Here is a 21,436-nt window from a genome sequence, read left to right on the forward strand (position 1 = left end):
TGTACCCGTTTTTGAGAGCTGCTTGAAAATGCCTTCAGGTGAGGAGGTGGTTGTGGGCTTGCTCTGCAGCATTTTCAGCAGGAATTTGTGACAGCTGAAGCATTTGCCAAGAGCTCCAGCTTTTGAAAGGCTGAGGCTCATGAGTGTCTTATTCTTCAGTGCTGGACTTGGCTGGGGATGGAGTCACTGGCAAAGGGGTGGCCAGCAGGACACTGTCCTAGGCTGACATCTGCTCTCAGCACTGTCTGTACCTCTCTGCAGGCAGCATTTCATAAAATAAGCACTCCTGGGTACAGGAACTTGAATCACAAATATAGAGTAGCTTTGGTTTCTTGTCTAGATCAGTTCAATTCCAAGTTTTGAATGTGTCACAGTCTTGGATGGACAATCTGTGTATCCTTCTTTCTGAAGGAGTTTGGATGCCTTCTGTAAATACCCAGTAGGTTGCTGGGTGAGGTATTTGGGTGTGAGACTTGATCTCTTCTTGTTGAAGTCACTTCAGATTTGCTATATTAATAATAGAGGTGAAGGGGATTAGAAATGAAAAAGGTCTTGTAGTCAGTGCATTTCTTAGATTAAAAAAGTTTACTCAGAAAACTGAGTAAACATTTTAGATCAAAACACTTACAGGGAAATCAAATTCCTGTGCAGTTTTGATGCTTTAGTTTCACATTTGAGAGAAATATCAAATAGTTACTGATAGTTAGGTAGACATGATCATTTTGGACAGAATTTAGCAATATGTGTATGATTAATGGGGGCAGTAACACAATCTTCATGCCAAGTACATGTGGGGACAAGTGTCACACTGGTCAGACACCTGCTGTGACCAAAGTCCCAGTGTTTATGGCCTTGCTGTGCTGGCTTTGCAGGCACTGGGGCATCTCCACTTTCTTACTAATACTGAAAGCAGCTGAAAAATAAAGAACCAGTTCTATAAATTAGCAGTGCTTCTTGAAGATTAAGTGGAGAACTTTATGGCAATGCTTGCAACTGATTTCATCCACTAAAATGTCGTTATTGGCACCACTTTTCTCTTGAACATTAAAGCATAGTCATTGCAATAAATTTTTGTGTAAGCCATTTTTAGCCTTTTACAATTAGTGACCATTTTTAAATCCTGCTGAAAATGCCTGAAAATTCTTGAGTAATGCTTAAGGGTTTTTTTCATGAAACTGATGTCAGTTCTCACATCCCAACTGCAGGTACCAAAGCAGTCTGATCCTCTCTGCCAAATGGATAATGCAAATCGTCAAGCTGAAAGCCCAGGTGGAAAGAAGCAAGTCTCTTACAGGACAGAAATTGTTGGTGGTGTTCCCATCATTACACCCACCCAGGTAATAATAATAATGATAATAATAGCAACAACAACAACTCCAAACCAGTTATTTGACACACAAAGCTGTACTTCCATCTGCACTTTTTATTCACATTGAGTGGGGGTTCTGAGGATTTTATTCCCTTCATACAAGATTTTAAAGAATTGCTTGAGTATCAATTTTTTTTTGCTCACATGTACCTGTTAGTATAATAATAATATTTTTGTGTGAAATTAATTGTTGGTGTTAACAGTGATGAAATTCTGCCCCTTTTACAGAAAAAAGGGGAAAAAAGTTGTAAGGAAAAGTGGAGAAAAAAAGTTTGGGAGGCTGGACAAGCTTATGGAAGTAGAATCTGTGTAGTGCTAAAGATAGAACTGAATCTGTTACTGAAAGTTTCCTGAGCTGAAAATAGTTACAGATTATATGAATATCATGTAAATGACATGTATGCTCCCAAAATGCATTTAAGAAGTTGGTGAATTCTGATGTCTTGTAGTCCTAGAAATAACTTTTTGTTTGCTGTAGCCACCTTTAGTGTTTTGCCCATGTTACAAGTTTGCACTAAATACACGTGTGTGTTTAAATATGTACCATTCTTTTACTGTTTGTCAATATCATTTGAAAGTATTCAGCACTTTCTTAGTTTATTTTCTAAGAGCAGCTTACAGGGAATCTGCCCCTGGGGAGCCTTAGTTGTCTCTGGAAATCAGTTAAAATATTTTCTTCTTTCACATTGGAAATGGGATTTGTGAGCATGGGACAATAAAGTTATTTTCTATTGTAACTACCATAATTATTCCTTGACCTTTAGGGAAAAACCCTGAGAGTATTCTGAACCTTCCTGCTTTTTTTTTTCTAGAAAGAAGAGGTCAGTGAGGGCAGTGAAGGGGCTGACAGGAATTATTTGAAGCGGTCACAAACTCACCTTCCTTATTTTGCTGCTAAGCATCCCCCAGATAATGCCATTATCAAAGCTGGTTACTGTGTCAAACAAGGAGCAGTGGTAAGTATTATTAAAAACAAAAGACAATTGACAGTGGTTTTATTACTACTGACAGTAATAAGGATTAACTAAAGGTAAAATTTCTGCTCCAGTAGCACTTAATTTTTATCTGTGTTACTTCTTTTCATGACTTTCTTTGGTGTTGTGTTATTGAAGATATTTTAAAAGTGTGTGCACAGACTTCCATGTGATGGTTAGTGCATGCAGCTGGGAATTCTCCTGTTCCACATTCTGTAGAGATCCTTGTTTTGCTTATTAAAAACATCTAAACTGGGACAGAAGTTCAGTGCCTGCTTTTTAAATCAATAAAATGCTTAGAAAAGCTGATTTTTCATTTCAGAGGAAGAATTTTACAGCTTATCAGACTGATTAACACAAGCAGAGCTATTCATGTGATGCCTTGCTAGAAGAAGGAACAGAGAGTTCAGATTAAGCAAGATACACATCTTTGAGTTCTCAGACTCTTTTTATCTTGGATTATGAAGCTTCTTTTTGTGACATCCCTTTTTTAGTTAAAAATAAACTAGAAACCTCTGATGTATTGTCTTGGAATTTTTCCTACAGAATAGTTCAGCTGCTGAGTTTCTACAGTTTGAATAAATCTTAGAAAATAGTAGCTTAATTAATTTTTAATTTTTTTCACTTTTCAAAAAAATGTATTAGTTGTGCACATTTATGCACATGCATAATTATCTTGGTGTCACTAAAGATGCAACATTTTAAATATAATAATTATAATAAACTTAATACTACTAATAAAATAATATTGTAATAAATTTAATTATAATAAACTGCAATGAAGAAATTAAAAATTAATTGTTATGAATAAATAGGAATTACACAATATCATATACTATAAATAAAAATTAGAATGGTAAATATAATTCAATATATTCATAATACATGACATGTAATTATATTTTATATATAAAATATATAAATATTTATTTCTTTTCCCTAAACAGATGAAGAACTGGAAGAGAAGATACTTTCAATTAGATGAAAACACAATAGGATATTTCAAGTCTGAACTGGTAAGCTTCCAATTCTGTGTTATTTTCCAGTGACAGTTGCAAGAAAATCTGAAGGAATATGCTTGTGTTTGAGAAATATGCTCTGCTGCAACTCTTGAGTCTGTACTGTAATTTTTCATGATTGGGAAGAACAAAAAACTTACTGGGGCAACTGTTCAGCTGTTCAATGTGTTTGGGAAGCTGCCTGTAGGGCACTGAAGAACAGTTATAAAATCCACAGTCACCCTGATTTTTGTATTAGTACTTTGTCATTTTACACTCTCATGTAATTAATTGTGTTGTTGAAATAGCTGATCACTGTGGAAAAGACAAAACTATAATCTTACAATTCTTCATTTAAGGTTAGAATTATGTTTTATCATCCACCCTAGATGTGATGGGATCTTCTCCCACACATTTGTTTCACCAGGGCAGCCAAGATGGACAAAAAACTCTTGATTTCCTGTTCAACAGCAACATTTGCAGAGTCTCTTCTAGTTTCATGACCTTTCTCTTTCCCTTGTCACTCTTAAGTTTTTGGCTGATTTTGGCCAGATGTTAAGTGCCTTCAGGCTTCATTTAAAAATTAAATGGCTGGTTCTGAAGACAGTTAAGTGTGGAATTCATTTTTTGGGAAAACAGACTAAATGTAAGAAAATCTGAACCTGAGGAATGAAACCTGAGTTGTAGAGTATTGTAAATCAAGGAGAATTGAGTTTACAGGCCAAACATAAGATGTAAAATGTCAAGAACCCAAATTTCAGGCTGTTTCTGAAGTTAACTTTGATTTAATTTCTAATGAGGGTGTCTGCAACAGTAGCAGGGGTTTGATCTTTCATCATTGTCTTTGTTAAGCTGTCAGCAGAACAATTCTGACTCATTGCCTGTAAGAAATCCTCTATTTTTATTTAAAAAACAAATCTGAGCTCAGATTGCTCACAAACAAGTCTAACCCAGTGAGTGAAGAATTGTACTGTGGGAGAGTATAATAGAAGGATGGTAGAAATACTTGCACTTTTAGTGTTTCATCATGTTCCTTGATTCTGTGTCAGTCCACAGGAGCATAGTGGAATACAGGCAATAGGAGACTCAGAAAATGATAATTTTTGAGCTGGGTTTTTCCCTTCAACAGGTGTCTGTACTGCAGAGATGATCTTGCAGTTCACACTTGATGTTTTACTTTGAAAATACATTTTAATGCATTGATGATTGAATCTAAGAACAACAGAGAAGACGTAAAAGAAGCATAATAACTGAAAACATTGTGTTTTAAACCTTCTACATTTCATCTGCTATTGAGCAAAATGATCTATGAAAACTGCTCCTGGAGGATGGTTGCATTTGGGTGATATTTGCTGGTTGCTCAGCATAAATCTCCTAAGTATCTGTTAGAGAAATGCTAGGGGAAGTCATTCCAGAGGTGAAAGCTTTTGTTTTATCTGGAAGTTGTAGCTGACTGAAGCAATCCATTGTAACTTGGCTTCAAGAAAACACAGTAGGAGGTAAAATAAGTTGTTGTTTGTTTGTGGTTTTCTGCAACAGCCACTGGAAAATAAAAGTATGTGTGACATTATGTTGTCATGGGAAAAGTGAAAGTGTTTGTTTGAATGTTCTTGCTTTATTCCTGTGGTGTGAAACTTTACCACTTATTTTCATTATGGTAACAGAACTTCTGAATGCTTTGAGGGTACTCATTCTTTTACAGGTGTTAAGGACTGGTTTCTTTGTAGTACTTTCAATTGCATTAAGTATAGGATACAGTTAATCTTACTTAAAGCCATGTCATGCAGTACAGTTAACAAAGCATCTTCTATGGTAGCATTTCACAGCTTATTAATGTAATCAAAATTTTAATGAAATGAGCTTCTTGAGGCCAGGGTCAGTTGTGTGATCTGGTATGGGGAAGAGGACAGGGTGGCTGTCTTCATTGTAGTATGGAATTAATGTTTTGGGAGGTTCTACTTGTTGGTTTGTTCTCCTCTTCATTGCAAGTGCCATGGTTGATTTAATACTTACCAAAGCAAATGAAATTTTGGTTGGCATCACTTTTTTTCATAAGTGATTGCTTTGAAAGTCTCATTTTTGTAAGACTGCTGCTGTCCTGGCCTCTGGCTTTATATTCTAGTTGTTAGGTACGCTGTACTAAAACATGTTTCTTTTTTCAGGAAAAGGAACCTCTCAGGGTTATACCACTTAAGGAGGTCCATAAAGTTCAGGAATGCAAACAGAGGTGAGGAGGGAAGCACTGATGTCATTACATGGGATGGAATTCCCTGCTTGGTCATGGCCAGGCTGCTCCTTGGAGAGCCATTCAGTAACTTCACTTGATGTGTGCATGTGTGGGGTGTTCTTTCTTTATGGGACAGCACATTGTTTTGTGCATTAAATGGGTTTTGAGGGGTTTGTATTATTACGTGCCACTGGTAAACTAAAGAGTCTTAGGGCTAAAATAAGTAAAAATCCGATAGTAGAGTGATAAAGGAATGCAAAAGTCAGACAGCAAATGCTCTGATTCTCTGCCAGTTCTACAGTCTTGATAAAATACAGTAGGAAGGTTGTACTTGCTTTTGAAGTATTTTTATATTTCATTTGCAGTGATATAATGATGAGAGACAATCTCTTTGAAATTGTAACAACTTCTCGAACCTTTTATGTGCAGGTAATTTCTTTTTTTAAACTTTGGGCAAACCCAAGAGACTGCCAGAGTTAAATACACTTTAAAATTGAAATAGCAGCACTTTTTCACTTTGACCATGCCATGATTTTTCAGGGGGGGATGTGATCCTCGGGATATTCTATTCACTTCTTTATATAGCTTTATATAAACAGTAAATTCAGAGTAAGACCTTAAGAAATGTCTGGGTTAAGAAATAAAGCCCCCCTGGGTTTCAGCGGGACACTGGCCAGCAGGGTTAGGTTGTGCTGCTGCAGGTGGTGGGACAGTGGGCAGCTGAGGGTTGCTGCTGACCGTGGTGTTGTTGTTGGCTGCAGGCAGACAGCCCTGAGGACATGCACAGCTGGATAAAGGCCATTTCTGGGGCCATCGTAGCGCAGCGGGGACCTGGCAGATCAGCAGCTTCCGTACGTCACCCCCAGGAGCTGCCATTAGCTCCTGTTCACTTGTGCCATTCAGTCCTGGTGTTTTCCTTTTGCCTTTCCTCTCTCCTGTCCTGTAGTAACGTGGCCTCTTTGCATGAACTTTCAATCAGACTGGTATCAAATACTGTGTTTTTAACAGAGCGCTTTTTTTTAGTCCTACCTGTGACTTTCTGTGCATTGTCTGCTTGAACACATAGATAATGCAGTGCTAACCTAGAGAAATTCAGTATGATCTGTCACTATGACTAGTTTGGGAGTTAAATTAAAACTTCTAATTCCTGTGAGGCGTTTCTGCTAATTTCTGTTTTGCAATCAAATGACAATATCTTAATTTCTTTGTAATGGCTCTCACTGCTAAATTGTCATTCTCTATTGCTGATAGCTTATTGTATATGCAGATACAGATAAAAATTTAAACTAAGAGATCTGTGCTCACATGAATTAGTTCTTGCTGTTGGAAGTGCAGTGAGAACAGCATCTTGCAGTTCTGCACTGGGGGAGCACTGTGAAAAGTGTTAATATTTCTGAAGCCACGTGGATGCCAGCATTTCATACCTACTAGCATTTAAACTGTATTAGTTATTTAGCACAGAGGTCATTAACTTGTGCAAAGTAGTGGGAGTTACTCTGGTGTCACAGTGTCTCCAAGTATGTCCAGATGTAGTACCAGGGATACTTCAGAGTTCAGGTATTGCATGCTGTGTTTTTAATTTTCTGTCTCTGGGATGCTTTGTAATAAACTGAATGTATCATTACCCCCATAATCTGAAATCTAATAATTCAAACTTGGCTTTTGGCTACAAATTTGCATTGATACCATGACAGCTTAAGCTATCAACCAATTTTTGGTAGCTGCTTCATGCTTTTATTTAAGACTTCCTGTTATAAACTTTCTCTTTGTGGGGGCTATGAAAACACGCAGGTAACTTTTCTTTCTGTACGCTTTTTTTCTTTTTTTTTTTTTGTGTGGGGCTAACTGAGCAATGTAGCTATGACTGTCTGCATCACTTCTTGTTCCCTCTGTTGTCCTCTCTCCCAAGTCCAGGTGACTCTAATCTTAGCTTTGCACTGTGTTCCAGATGCGGCAGGCCAGAAGGCTGTCGAATCCTTGTATACAGAGGTATACATCAAGAACTGGTGAATGCAGCACGTATGTGGGCTCTCATGGAAACTCGCCTTCTTAACAAGAGGGCTAGGACTAGACACTAATTTGCACTACAAAACAAACTAAAAAATAATGCTACCTGTTGTCATTACCATTACTGAAAACTAACTCATCAATAATACCATTCACTCACAGGTTTGCACTGTTTTTTCTTGCTTTTAAAATGATTGGAAATGAAAAACGCCAAAACCACTGCTTATCCGTCAAAGCACAGTAAATATTTAAACATAAGGTGATGTGATGTCACTTTAATAGGAAAGTGCTACAGCTAATTTGCATGAGAGTTCATATTTCCATTTTACTTCACATTTCTTTTGAAACTGCGCAAAAGCAAGATTAAATTGAAGCTGCCCACAAACTAATACAGATGAGTGTACACAGAACATGCACGTTTTTAACTCTAGGATTTGGAATCAGGCTATATAGTAGCCTGATTTGCATGGCTTATGAGGTCTCTGCATGAAATGATTAGTTCAAACATAGAAGCACTATAAAATAATGTATAATCAATATACTGTTCAAAGCAGGGCACCTTAGGAGTAGTGCAGCAGCACAGTCTTTTAACTGAAATTACAATGTGGGTAGTAAAATCTGAAGAACCTTCAGGGCAGCTTAGCAAAAATTCAGAGATCTTGTCCTAATATCCCTTTTGTCCTATTTGGTGAAGTAAAGTTATTAATAATAAAAAGAACAGTAGGTAAATCAGTAAGTTCAAAGCAAACAAGTTAATTGTAAGTTCAAAGCAAACTTTTTTTTTTAAGTGGAGTTTCAAATCAGGTATAAAATAAGGCAATGTAAATGATGTGAAATACTTTAGTAAAATTGAACACTAAACTCAAGTCCAAAAAAAAGTTGCACAGGTTCATCTAATAACACTAAACTCATTTGTAAAAAGAAATCTGGTAGTACTTGACAAAATCTATTTGGATTAAATTTATTAATTCATGTGTCATAAGAATGTCATGACTAAAAGAAACTTGAAAAACTACTGTGGAAAAAAATATGAATTGAGGATGTATATTTGCATCTTGGACACACATCTGTGATGGGTTTGGGGTTTTTTTGGCTAACAAAAGTGCTTGAGAAATGCCTTGATTTGTGTGTGCACATGGGTTGGCAGATTCCTTTAGTTCCTGGACTAACACTGGTGATGGCAGAACTGGCAGCAGCTGCAGCTCCTGATGCACACACAGTTCACTCCAACATCACACAGCATTTGGATCAGAGCATTTCAAACCCAGCACTGCTCAGGGATTTCAGACAGCCTGACAGAACTGATGGATGCAGTGCAGAACCCAAGGAACTTCTTGTTCCTCTTCAGGAGGTCTGGCTATTCCAGGACATCCAAATGGCATTCCATGGCTGTGCTTCAGACAGCTAAATCATTCCTGGGTAGTCTGGGGATTTGTTTCTCTCAGTAAGTAAATGTAAAGGTCAGCAGAATAATGAGAATAAACACAAAACAATAACTTGAATGGAAGGAGTAGCTTCAGTATCAGTTTCTTTTCTAGGTCATTAACTTTGGAAATTTTTATATACCCTTGATAGCTTAAAATTTTTGTTTGGTCCTTGGGAGAAACTGGGAAGATTTGGTATCCCAAGAAGAGGAAACAGTAAAATGTGCATTACTTCAGGATTCAGGATACGAGTGCTTGATTTATATGAATAGGTCTGAATACATTTTCCTTTTGGAAAGATGTGATTTTCAATGGCCTTTCCAATGTGCATCTAAAAGAGGTTATTAAATATCATAGTAAAATGAAGAGCCTCAATTTGCTGGACTATATTATAAAGTCTGCAGAGCTGCTGTGCCTGGTTTAAGAATTCAGTTTCATTCAGTGTAGCAGCTGACGTTGCTGTCACATCCTGCTGTGAGCTCACACTCGGTAAAGCAGTGCCTCGAGAAAGCACCTGCCTCCTGCTGCCGTGGCTGATGCTTCGCTTTGTGTATTTTCTGTCTCGATTTTTTTTATTTATTTTTTTGTGAGTGTGACATCTGAAACTGCATCTTTCCAACGTGACATCAGCACCTGGATCTGACACATTCCTTTCTTTTTCCAGGAGCATCCCGAGTCTTGTTCCGAACCCGGCCATGCTGTCCGTCCTGCCGGCCCAGCCGCAGGCAGCTCACATTCCACAGCCCCTCACGGCAGCCCTCTGGTCCCAGCCCCTCACCCCAAACCCCCTGCTCTGGAGAAGCGAGGATTTCACGAGTCTTTTACCAAGGCCAGGCCAAGGAGCTACAAGATCCAGGCTGTCACTCCAAGAGAATCAACTTCCAAAGTGACTGAACGGGGCCCCTGGGAACCCCGGAGCAAAAATGGCACTCAGGAACAGGATCCTGGCCTTGTGGATCTGGATGATGCAAGCCTTCCAGTTAGTGACGTGTAGGGATGGAAGCGTTTGGAGAATGATCCATTTGTTCGGTCCTTTAATTTCCTTGCTCGGACTTTGAACCAAAGAAAATTCCAGGAAATGAGAACAAAAAAACAAAAAACAAAAGAAAACCGGAGCACTGCTGTTATATATATGTGTGTGTGTGTTCCTGTGCACACATGGGTATATATAATGTGTTTGCGTGTTGCCTTTCAGCTGAGGGTCAGAGATGGACCTGAGGCGTTTTCTCAAAGCCTGATAGTAAATCACTTACTAGGGAGGGGCCAAACTGCACAGTTTAGGAAAGAAAAAACAACCCAAAATGCATTTTATATATATATATATATATATATATATATATATAAAGAAATACTTCTGCAAGTAAACAAGGTACCAGCAACTTCTAATTCCTAATCTGGCAGATTTACTAAATTCGCAACTAATGCTCTATTTTGGAGAACTTGTTGCCAACAAATGTGATTATTTAATTTCATCTTAAACTACAGTAAGATTTTAGGCATATATGAGAATTTTTTCTCTCCGTGACTTTCAGATACCAGGAAATGCACAAAATGTTTCTTCTGTTCTTTAGGATCAACAGTGTCAACTGATTTGTTACTAGAACAAGAATTCTGAACTCCCTTGGAATTCTAGTTATGGTGCTGTAAAATTTCCACTAAAATAATATTTTGAATAGTCAGCCTATTTTTGATGCACTCCTTAAGGTGGGTTATAACTTTTTGCACATTTGGATTTCCACGGACTGCATGTAGTGGTGTTTTGGAGGGGGGAGAAGAGAATTTGGACTTTGGAATTTGGACACTTTAGATCTTTTTAACTAAGTAGGGTTTGTGTTGTGTTACATTAGGCTTTGCAGCAATTATGTTTTCTTAAATGTTTAAATGTATTGTTTGGTTACTGTTTTGAGAATGATATCCTTCCCAGTGCTTTGTGAACAGTTCTTGTTTCTGTATTGATCAGTGGAAGAGCTCCTTTAGTTGTGTTGTTATTGGTACTGAACTGTTCCTAGTCCTGCAATCGTGGCCTATAACTTTTGGTGCACTAAGAATCTGAAGTGCCTGTGTTTTCTCTCACATTGTTGAAACACTTTTGGGTTAGTGATGTACACAAACCATTCTTACTGGGTTTGAGTGTTGGCTTGGAGTTGCTCTGGATAGCATAGTTTGAAACAGCTCTATAAAACAAGGTCTATGCCAGGGGTACCAGTGTTCTGGTGTTGCACCCACTGCTGTGCAATATGTGTTCTTAAAAAGTGACTATTTTGTTGTTTGTGTACATTGTGTTACGGGGCATCAGTGATGCCAGCGAGGAGAACCTTTACATTTCAAGTATTGGATTAGGTAATGTGTACTTTTCATCATTTTTGGAAAAAAAATGTTTGCTTTAATCCCAACCTCACAAATATCTCATGCTGCTGCTTACTGTGATCCCGATTGTCCAGCTTTGTGAGACTTCCTCTGTCTACTGGAACCTAAGATACATATCAGGCAAGTCCATCTTCTCTCCAACTTCCAATCTGACTTCCTGCTCGAGAGATACAGATGGCTTTACCACAGCAATTTGTTGATCCCAGGACAGAATAATTGGTGTCCAATATAAGAATGGAATTTAATAAATTTCAAAACCTTAAATTATATCAGCACCTTCTTTTGGTTTTGGTTTATTTTTTTCTTCTATCCATAAGCTAATTAACCACTGTCTTAAGGCAGTGGTGTCTGTAAATTACTGGTTTTGTTTGACTTTAGATATATGTGAAAACTAGCACAGAATTGGAAATTACTGTAAATGTCTGTACTAGTATTGTAGGTTTTAATTTCTATAAAAATAAACCATTAGCTCTTTAAAAGCTTATTTTTTTCACAAGTACATTCTGTGTGGAAGACACTTTGCATTGTTATATTTTTACTGTAGTCTAACATCTGAAATCACTTGCTCTGGTACAGCTTTCACACTGCATGGTCATTTTATTATATTTTGGTATTGGCAACTTTACACATTGGGTGGAGGTAAAGCAGCTCCATTATGGGACTTACAAAAAGAGGGCAAAAGAGAAAAATGAAAAATGAAATGAACTACTGTTGTAGTTCAGTAGCATAGGGAAATATTTGTGGTTGGTCACTGTCAGGGTCTCCTATTTATCAGTACTTTTATAAATCTATGAAAATTGTTAAATTATTTTAGAAACAGTGCTGTAAATATGTCACATTTAAATTGTCAATAAATCAGTTTGGGTAACTTAAAATGACGTCTGCTTGAGTTTCTTTGCACCATGACAAGTATGTGATCAGAGCAATATCTTTTTCAGCACGTAAGAGATCAGATTCTCCTTTATCCAGCCATAACATCTCTAATTCTTCAAATCCAATCAGGTTGTGTAGCCTAAGAATGAAATTGAACAGACTGAGCTGATTTTCTTGTGCTGTTCTCAGTTTCTTCTGTGGAAGTTTTATGTGTTATGCAAGGGATAGTGATTAAAAAAATATCCCAGGGGAAGAAAATGTAACAGAAAATGATTTTTCTGTCTTTATACTGGTGGATCAGAAGGGTTCTCTCTCAGAGAAGTTTCTCTTTCCTGAAATACAGACTGGACACAATTACCCAGATTCCACTGCCACCACCTGGCTGTGCACTCTGCCCCTTCACTGAAGAGGAAATCAAATTATTCTGTATGGCTACAGATTTAAACCCACCGTGTTAAAATAAAATATTTACAGAAAATGGAGCTGCTGACTGCAGTGCACATTCCTGGAGGCAGTTCTGAGGGGTGATGCTCCAGGATACAGTTTAATAAAGTGGAATATTCCTTAACCTCGTGGAATATCAGGATGTCAGCACCACCTAGGGGTCACACTCCAGCTTTAAAAATCGGTCAAGTCTAATACTAATGTGCTTTTAAAGTGTATTTCACACTTAAAAACTGATCTGGAGACTCCAGTTTTTGAGTCACTGGACTGTTCCAGGTTGGTTGGTGTTTTTTTGTTGGCTTTTTTGTTTGTTTTGTTTTAATTTTTGCTCTATTTTTTGGGTAATTTTTTTCAGGTTTTATAGTAAGTATTAAAATGGATGGAGAAATTAAAGTGCACCTAATATATACACCCTGAAGATGTGGAACAGTAATATTACTGTCGTTTTAGTAATTCCATTTTGAACAGAGGTGAGAGAGAGCGAAGAAATGAAAGGAGGGGAAATACTGGATAGGGAATTTTGATCTAAAAGTTGAATTTAAAGCAGTGAAGCCCCCTGTGCTCTCTGTAGTTTTACCTTTCAACAGTTTCATTTGATGTCTTAATAGTCATTAGAGCTTTGTAGAACAGCCTACAAGTTATTTGATGCTCCAAGCAGTGAGCTGCTAAAGCCCTTCTGAAATAAAATAGTGAAATACTTAAGGTAACTGGAAGAACTGGAACCTGAGGAAGATAAACTGGTACTCATTTGTGAAGGCACCACTAAAGGTGTAGTAGCTGTTGAGCGCTGCCCTTCAAAGTAAAATAAAATATTTACAGAAAATGGACTTTGTAATTGGGACTGTAATTGTATTTTGGACTCTGTAATTAGGGATTTGCATTTCAAACGAGAGCAGTTTTGCCTATCGGAGCGCACGGCGAGCGCATCTTGCGAGAATTGAAACCTCTGTCGCCTTCTCCATCGGGCCACCCGAGTCACCTCTGCTCTCAGCAGAGGGCTGCCAGCTGCCAGCTCTCAGAGCAGTTTGTGTAAATGACAAAAGTTTCAGCTTGTTTCACAGTCTGCTGTGTCCTACGTGCGCTCCTGCTGGTAGCTTTGCCCTCCGACAGGAAGGAAATGCCATCTGACCGCAAAGACACACTCGGTGCGCATTAGCGATTGTTTCTTGGGGCAGGTCGCTTGGCTTCGTGTCAGGCTTTACAAAAGACACCCCGATGGCTCATTTAGTTTGTAAATTATGCCAGCAGTTAATGCTTGTCGAGCACCAGGGTTAGATTATATCAGGAAAAGAACGTGGAGTTTTAAATTCCCTGGTTTGAAGCCATTCTCTTTCAAAGCAGTGGCATTTTTTTGTTTGTTTGTTTTTTCTGTAGGTAGCAATTAATCTAGTTTTTAAAAAGGTTTGTTTTTTCTTTAAGTCTTTGTAAGATTTCTCTTGTTATGTTAAAGTGGAGAAGCCCTGGGTTTGGGGGAGGTGGGAGTAGGGATGTTACGCTTTTCCCCCGGGAAATCTCACAGGAAACCATTAAGGCATGAAGCAAAATTATTAGGATAATAATGAACAGACAGAATAAAGCCAGAACAGCTTTCTGCGAACTCCAAGATGTTGAAGTTTGCTCAGACTATCAGCATTCCAGCCTTCCCATCCTCTTCTCTGGCCGGGATCATTCTAGACTCAGACTTTACTCTATTTTCACTTGCCAAGTGTGTCCTTTTTTCATCTTTTTCATCCTTTCCATGTCCCCTTTCCGTGTGTGCCCAGGTGCTCCGAGGGGGGCAGGGCAGGGCAGGCTGGCATCCCCGCATCCCTTCCATTCCTCTGGGGGAATTTCTAGTGAGTGATCTCTAGGTGGAGCCTCCCATCACCCAGTTCCCTTCGAAAAGCAGGATTTGAGATATTTTACCACTGACACTCTGAAGTGTGTTTTCCAGCCCACGTTTTTGACCTTTCTGGTGGTTAATGTCTGCTGGCTCGGGGAACTGCTCTGTGGCAGGTGGAGGAGAAGCAATAATTGCTGGGCGTGCGGTGCCTCTCCGGTCTAAGGCACTTCTACACAGATCAGATAGACAATTAACTAATCAGACAATTAACTAACCTATTTCTCAGTGAGCTAATTTATTGACCTCCCCAAAGAGTTATTCTGGAAAGCAAAACGTTTATATTCAGATTTCCCTACATGATAACTATAAAATTAATATAATAAAATATTTTTAATACTCAATAGAAGATTAACATTCCTACCAAAAAGAGCGTGAAGCTGATAGTGCTGGCTGACTTGTTAACAAAACAATTGTACACCTTTGTTCTCTAGACAAAACCATCCGTGGCGAGAGGATGACAGAACCTGGAGCTTTCCCACTGCCTGTAATTTTTTCCTGCCTGAGATGAGGCTCCTGAGTGTCCTGAGCACAGCAATGTGAGAGAGGAGAGCAGAGAGCCTTTCTGGGCTGGGGAGGATGAAACTCCACAATAATTCATTTATCTTTGAATTTTATTTTTTTTTTTTGTGCTTCCAAATAGGAGTTTGAGATCTTTCCTGAATCTGTTTTTTGTTTTGTTTTGTGTTTTGTTAGTTTGGTTTTTTTTTCCTTTTGGGGTATTTTTAATGGGTTTGGGGGTTTTTTGTCTGCTGGGGGTTGTTGTTTGTTTGTTTGTTTGTTGCTAAAAGCTCATCACCTTTCCTTAAAGATGTATCTTTCTTTAAAAAGGGGAAAAACCCAAACCAAACAAAAAAAAAATCCCAGGCTCATAAAACCCCAAAGCCTATTAAAAGTAGTTAATAAGCAATGGATAATTAATTACTTGGAAACATTTTGCTGTGATATCTACCTATATACATATATAGGGGGTATGTGTATATACATACATTTAAAAATTTTTTAACTTTAAATATTTTCAAGGTTTTTCTTAGGCTTATTAACACAAGTTATTTTAATATTAAGACAATTTTCTGTGAACTGTTCAATTTTACTCCTTGGGTCACTTCTGAAATCAGGTGATTCTCCTGAAATCTCTTTCCTTGCAGAGAGTAGAAGTTATTGGAAAACTGCAGCTGTAAAGAGTTCACACTGGAACTTTAACTGGGAATATTGGAATATATGTGGTTTCCAAGCAACAGGTACTAACCAACAGTTTAGTAAGTTTTGAACACAGTTTGATAAGTTTTTACAGTGTTCCCTGGAACAATTTGAATTCTGGTGCTTGGAAGCTGCTTCTACCTGCTCAAGTGGCTCGTTGTTAAACTTAACCTAAGAGAAAATATTTTGAATTATTTTGTATTAATGTAGTTGCTGACAAGTTCAACTCCTTGGTCGCAGCTCATTTAACAGTTAACAGCATTTCCTCTTGCCTAATGGCTTGTAAAGTTCATTAGCTGCTTGGTTATCGGCGCCTGATAAAGGTACACTTAAATAATTATAGATTGGGAGTCAGTTCAAAAGTTTAATCGGCTTGTAATTAAAAAAAAAAAAAAATAAAAAAATTGGCTTTGCTTGGTTTCCAGCTCTGTTAAACCGTTCCCTCAGCTCTGGCAGGGATGCCCTGTCCCTCGGAGGGCGCCCTTGGTTATAATTAAAACTCCTTTCCGAGTATGTGCCCAAAGGGCAGATGGCAGAGGGACCTCTGTCCATGGGTTCTGGCCGGTGCCCAGCTGCCGGATAAATGGGATCAGCCTGCCTGTGCGATGGTGGAAAATTACCTTTTTTTTTCAATTTTTTTTTCCTATTATTATTTCGGTTGATTAACCTTTTGCTAATTGCTGGTATCCACCTCGCCCTGCGGCTCTGAGCATCTCTGGGCCGGGCAGAAGGCTCGGGAGCATCCTTCCTTCCTTCCATCCCTCGGGTACCGGCCAGCTCCTACCGAGCCGGGAATGTCACGGGAATACCGGGCATTCCTGCTGGGGATATTTACATACATTTACATTAAATGGGTGTATCGCTTCACTCCTTCCAGCACGGGACCGGCGCCGCGCTCCCCCCATCCCTTTATCACAGCTGGAAACCTTATCGGCGCTTACTTTGGGTTGCTTTCCCGTAATTCCCGAGGTGGGGAAGCGTTGACATCCCCCTTTCTTTGCTGGCAGGAGCGCGTTATCAGCCTTTCCCCGATGCTTGTCGCCTGTCGCGATTTCCGTGCTTTCACCGCCAGGTTTCCCGCAGAGCCGGAGTCGCTGTCCCGGGGTTGGGATGTCGCTGTCCCGAGGGGAATGTCGCTGTCCCGAGGGGATATCGCGGTCCCCGGGGGAATGTCGCTGTCCCGGGGGAATGTCGCTGTCCCGGGGGAATGTCGCTGTCCCGGTGGGATGTCGCTGTCCCGGGGGAATGTCGCTGTCCCGGTGGGATGTCGCTGTCCCGGGGGGGCAGTGTGGGGGTGTCCCAGCCCGGGGGGGCCGTGCCCGCTCTCCCGCCCCGCCCCGCCGCGTCTCTCCTTAAAGCGGCCGCCCGGCCCCCGGCGCTCTCACCGCTCTCCCCGCTCTCGCCGCCCCGGAGCCGCCGCCGCGGTGCCGCTGCGGGGCTGGGCGCTGCTGCTGGCGGCCCTGCTGCCCTCCGTGCTGCCGGCACTGCTGGCCGCTCCTTCGCCCGCCTGCCCCGAGCGCTGCGATCGCTCCCGCTGCCCGGCGCTGCCCGCAGCCTGTCCGGGCGGGCCGGTGCCCGACGCCTGCGGCTGCTGCCGCGTGTGCGGAGCGGAGGAGGGCGAGGCGTGCGGGGGAGCCGGGCCGCCCTGCGGAGAGGGGCTGCAGTGCGTGCTGCCCCCCGGAGCCGTGCCCGCCTCGGCCACGGTGCGCAAGCGGGCGGCCGCGGGGCGCTGCCAGTGCACCAGCAGCGAGCCCGTGTGCGGCAGCGATGCGGTGACCTACGGCAGCCACTGCCAGCTGCGGGCCGCCAGCCGCCGTGCCGAGCGCCTCCGGCAGCCTCCCATCATCGCCATCCAGCGCGGAGCCTGCGGGCAGGGTGAGGATGCGCGGGGGGATGTCCCGGGGCTCGGGGGGGATGCCCCGGGGAGCCGGGGGGGATGAAGGCTCGGAGGTCCGGCCCCATCATCCCCGCAGCCGATTCCCCGGCCGGAGCCTCGCAGAGAGGAGCCGCAGCCGAGGCTTGGCCTCTGCTCAAGCCGGGCGCTCCAGCTCAGCCAGAAACCGGAGCAGGAATGCGGTTCGACAGCGACTGCCAAGTGCAGGGGGGGAAAAAAACCTCTGTACCCGACTTAACTCATCTCCCACCCCACGAGGGGTGATGCCGGGCTCGAAACTGGGGGAAATTGGTGCAAACGCTCAGAAGCGGCTGAGGAGCCGGGGCCGGCTATGCGGCTCCAGCGAAGTTTGGAGAAATAAACTCGAGTGCGCTCCCGTCCCGGAGCTCTGTGACAGGGAAATGCCCCGGGGAATAAAGGCAGGAATGCAGGAGCCGTTCAGATGCGATGGAGCAAAGGGGTGGGCAGAGCAGGCTGCTGCCTGCCTTGGCCCGGCTTAGCAGATGCGCTCTGATTAATGAAAGACTTGCTGGAAAGGGAGAAGCCTGTTAACAGCGCGTTAAGCTCAGTCTGGAGTTCAGTGTTTGTTTTTGTCGGGGTTTTTAGAGGATGGAGATGGCCGCCCATAAGTAACAATGCGTGGCGTTTCTCCCTTGGCATTCTTTAGTTGTCAGCTGTCACTGCCGAATGTGGTGTGAGCACTCGGAGCTGCGGGACGGATGCACATCATTTGTAAAGGGTGTAAAAGGGCATTGCCGGGTTCCTGTGAGCACTCGGAGCTGCGGGACGGATGCACATCATTTGTAAAGGGTGTAAAAGGGCATTGCCGGGTTACGAAGCGGCTGGAGTGGCCGGAGAAGTGTTTGGTGTGGTTTGGTGAGTGCAGGATGTGACACAAGCGGGGCAAAGCCGTGCTGGGATAAGCAAGGGATGATCGTCACAAGATGCAGCCCCTAATACAGGCAGGATTAAACCTCATAAGCCGAGGCTGTGTATCCCTTCCAAGCCATTCAGCACCAACAGGGGGTAACGTGTAAAAATTAACATGAATTAAGCCTTTATTTCTGTAGTGGTGGACACTTTTTAGTACATCAGTGCTATTTTGGCGAGGATTAATTCTTTTTGGTATAAATTCAGTCATTTCTGGACTTCCTTTCTTTTAAACCCCATCTTTTTCTATACTTAGCCATCATCTCTCCAGCAGAAAAACATTCTGATGTATAGTGGCTGTGTGCTCAGCCTACAGATCAAACTCACAGCTTTGGTGCCAACACAATCCATTTTTTGTGGCCCTGGTTGTGCCCTCAGTGTCAAAGCTGTGTTGTGCTCCATGGCACAACACGGAGCTGGCATTTGCTGACACTGGAGACAATCAAACCTTTCACTCCACAGTTTCCTGATGCCCAGTGTAAGACAATGCCCTGCGATTTTTATTCTCAATTTGTGAAACCAATATTGTTTTATCAGCCTTTTCTGCTGAACGTTTGCAGAATTGGGGCTGTGTTTGAGCTGGGAGCAATACGTGTCTCTGCTGGGGGGTACAGAAAATGCACGGGCTGCACAGAGTCCCTGTCTGGGAAAGCTCTGCTGTTGTAGATCCATCAGGAGCAATTCCAGATAATAATTTTGCCCTGTTGCACCTCTAGAACAAAAAGAAAGTGCTGGAGAAGCCAACCAGTAGCACATGTTTATTCCTGAATGAGAGCAAACATTGCTACCAGCAAAGCTTTTTTTTTCATATGTAAAAACCTGAAATAAAAGGGATGGAGGGAGAGCAGGCTGTAAAGTGCTTGAATCGATGTTTTGAAAAAGCATTGAATAATATTTGGCTCCTTAAAGTAGTTAATTTTTAATTTTATTTTGAGTTTGTCATCAGGAGTGTTCTTTCTACCTAAAGGTTGCATTATCTCTAGCCATTTTTTCATAGCAGCATACCCACATAAATAATTTGGTCAATACAATGCAACAGCCTAGAGAAACAAAGGGATGGGAACATGGAGAAAGTGTTTGGAAAGCACTTTTTGTTGTTGTTTTTTAACTTCACACTATCTCAGTAGCTGGTCAAGTACAATGATGTGAATATTGCTTAAAATAAAGCAAAACTTTCTGTCATTTTCATCTACTGCAGTCTGCTCCTGCTGCTGTTATTTTGTCCGTCAGGGATTCCCAGGGAACCTCTTCAAACACCAGCTGTGTTTGGGAGGATGCAGCAGAGGCAGGAGCAGGTTGCTCTGGCTCTGTGTGCATAAGGGGGATGATTTTCTTTGCAAAATGAACCTTACAAAACTCAAGCCCTTCCCAGCAGTGTACAGCTGAGCCACGGGCAGTGCTGCCCATCCTGGTGTGTCCTTGCTGCACCAGCCCCAACAGAGCTGCAGCTGTCACCTAAGAAATCTTCCCTTCCCATCAGAGCATGAGAGACCTTGCCAGAGGATGTTCAGAGCCCGTGCTGCTGCAGCTCTGTGTGTGCTGATACCACTGAAAATACAAGAGAGAAGGTGAATGTCCTCTGGGCAGAAACTGTGGATGTGTAAGAGCATCCCACACCCAGGAGCGAGGTCAGTGCCACCAGACCTCAGTACTCAGTGGTGAGGTTCAGCGTGCTGGGAGGATGTTTTCTTTTTCTTCTGCAAATATGTTTTTGGTGGCTTTAAATCCCTCCTGCTGACCAAGAGAAGAAGGCTCAGCACACAACTTAAACCAGGCTTTATTCCCTTCCTCATTTTTCCCACAAGTGTTGGCAGGTGTTTTGGGACAGCGTGCCCTTCTCTCCACCTAGTGCTTTTCACACTGTAAAATAAAAACTAACCTGGATTTGTCCTTTCCTCATTAACCTGAGGAAGAAGAACATTCTTTGTGGTTGCTCTCCATTTCTAACTATTTTCTGCCTGGTTTTGAGCTGGTTTTATATGTTTTCATATTTTTATTAGGTTTACTGTGTCTAGTGTGGTGTCCCAGTGAGCTCAGCAGTCCTCATCTTGCTGGCATCTGTCACAGGTGGCTCACACTTCTGTCCCAGGCTTGCTCACACATCTGGGGTTTGAAGGGAGCTCTTAGGGCTTAGATTAAACAGGTCATTACAGCTTGATTGCCTGGGGAGAAGGCAGAGGTGAGGGGTAGCTCCCAGTCTAGAAAGCTGTGTATCACTGAGATCCAGACTTGGCTACTTCATCACCTGATTTCACAGCTCTAGAGACAGGGAGGAGGCAGCAAAAAAAATAAAATAAAAAATAAAAAAAAAAAAGCCACTCAGTTTCTTGCAAAGTGGCTTTGTGTTCTGAAATGCAGCAGGCAAAACTGCATCCAATGTCTCTGTGTAATTATCTGGCAGGAGAAAAGGAGCTCTGGGGTCAATAACCCGTTTGTCATTCACTGAGTCCTTCTAAAGCAGCGAAAGAGTGAGCTCAGTGCAGCAGAGATGCAGGAGATGGAGCTGCCTGCATTCCTGTGCTGGTAGCACTGATGGGCTGGCACTGCTGAGCCTGCCAGCAACCAGGCTTTGGGCAGGGAGAGAAACAGCCGGGAAATCTGTGAGGCTCGGGCACCCAGCCAGATATTTATCAAGAGGGAAGTTGATACTGTTGTTATGAACAAGGCTTTCAGCTGTTTCCCCGAAGATAATAACAGGCACATGGTGGTGGTGGTTTTATTATTATGAGTTGTGTGCTGAAGAAGTGTTGGGAGACTTTGGCAGGTTACTTGGCACGTGCTAAGTCTATTAAAAATGACCCAGCAGGACCAGGTTTTTGGGTCTGAGTGCACAAATGAGCATTGCAGTGC

General features: G+C 41.8%; 2 protein-coding genes across 8 annotated transcripts in view; both read left to right on the forward strand.

The window, feature by feature from the left end:
* The window catches only part of PLEKHA1 (pleckstrin homology domain containing A1), a 30,359-nt gene extending 18,509 nt beyond the window's left edge, over positions 1-11,850 (forward strand). For 5 of the 7 annotated variants that reach the window (XM_088059318.1, XM_005520809.3, XM_088059319.1 and 2 more), the window contains 7 exons: positions 1,206-1,337; positions 2,182-2,325; positions 3,291-3,359; positions 5,504-5,568; positions 5,934-5,997; positions 6,330-6,419; positions 9,664-11,850. In XM_088059318.1, the coding sequence (XP_087915444.1) occupies positions 1,206-1,337; positions 2,182-2,325; positions 3,291-3,359; positions 5,504-5,568; positions 5,934-5,997; positions 6,330-6,419; positions 9,664-9,993 (894 nt within the window). In that variant the 3' untranslated portion in view covers positions 9,994-11,850. Of the gene's footprint in view, positions 1-1,205; positions 1,338-2,181; positions 2,326-3,290; positions 3,360-5,503; positions 5,569-5,933; positions 5,998-6,329; positions 6,420-7,516; positions 7,588-9,663 lie in introns of all 7 variants that reach the window. The other 2 variants (XM_014250316.2, XM_014250317.2) reach the window with 2 other exon arrangements.
* Positions 11,851-16,556: 4,706 nt separating this feature from the next.
* Positions 16,557-21,436, forward strand: part of HTRA1 (HtrA serine peptidase 1) — a 32,195-nt gene continuing 27,315 nt past the window's right edge. Inside the window, exon 1 of the mRNA XM_005520810.3 lies at positions 16,557-17,637. Within this exon, the coding sequence (XP_005520867.3) occupies positions 16,557-17,637 (1,081 nt within the window). The remainder of the gene's footprint in view (positions 17,638-21,436) is intronic.

This window comes from Pseudopodoces humilis, chromosome 9 (genome assembly GCF_049639895.1).
Source record: "Pseudopodoces humilis isolate 2021_Gansu_Grassland_sample_001 chromosome 9, ASM4963989v1, whole genome shotgun sequence".
Lineage (NCBI taxonomy): Eukaryota > Metazoa > Chordata > Aves > Passeriformes > Paridae > Pseudopodoces > Pseudopodoces humilis.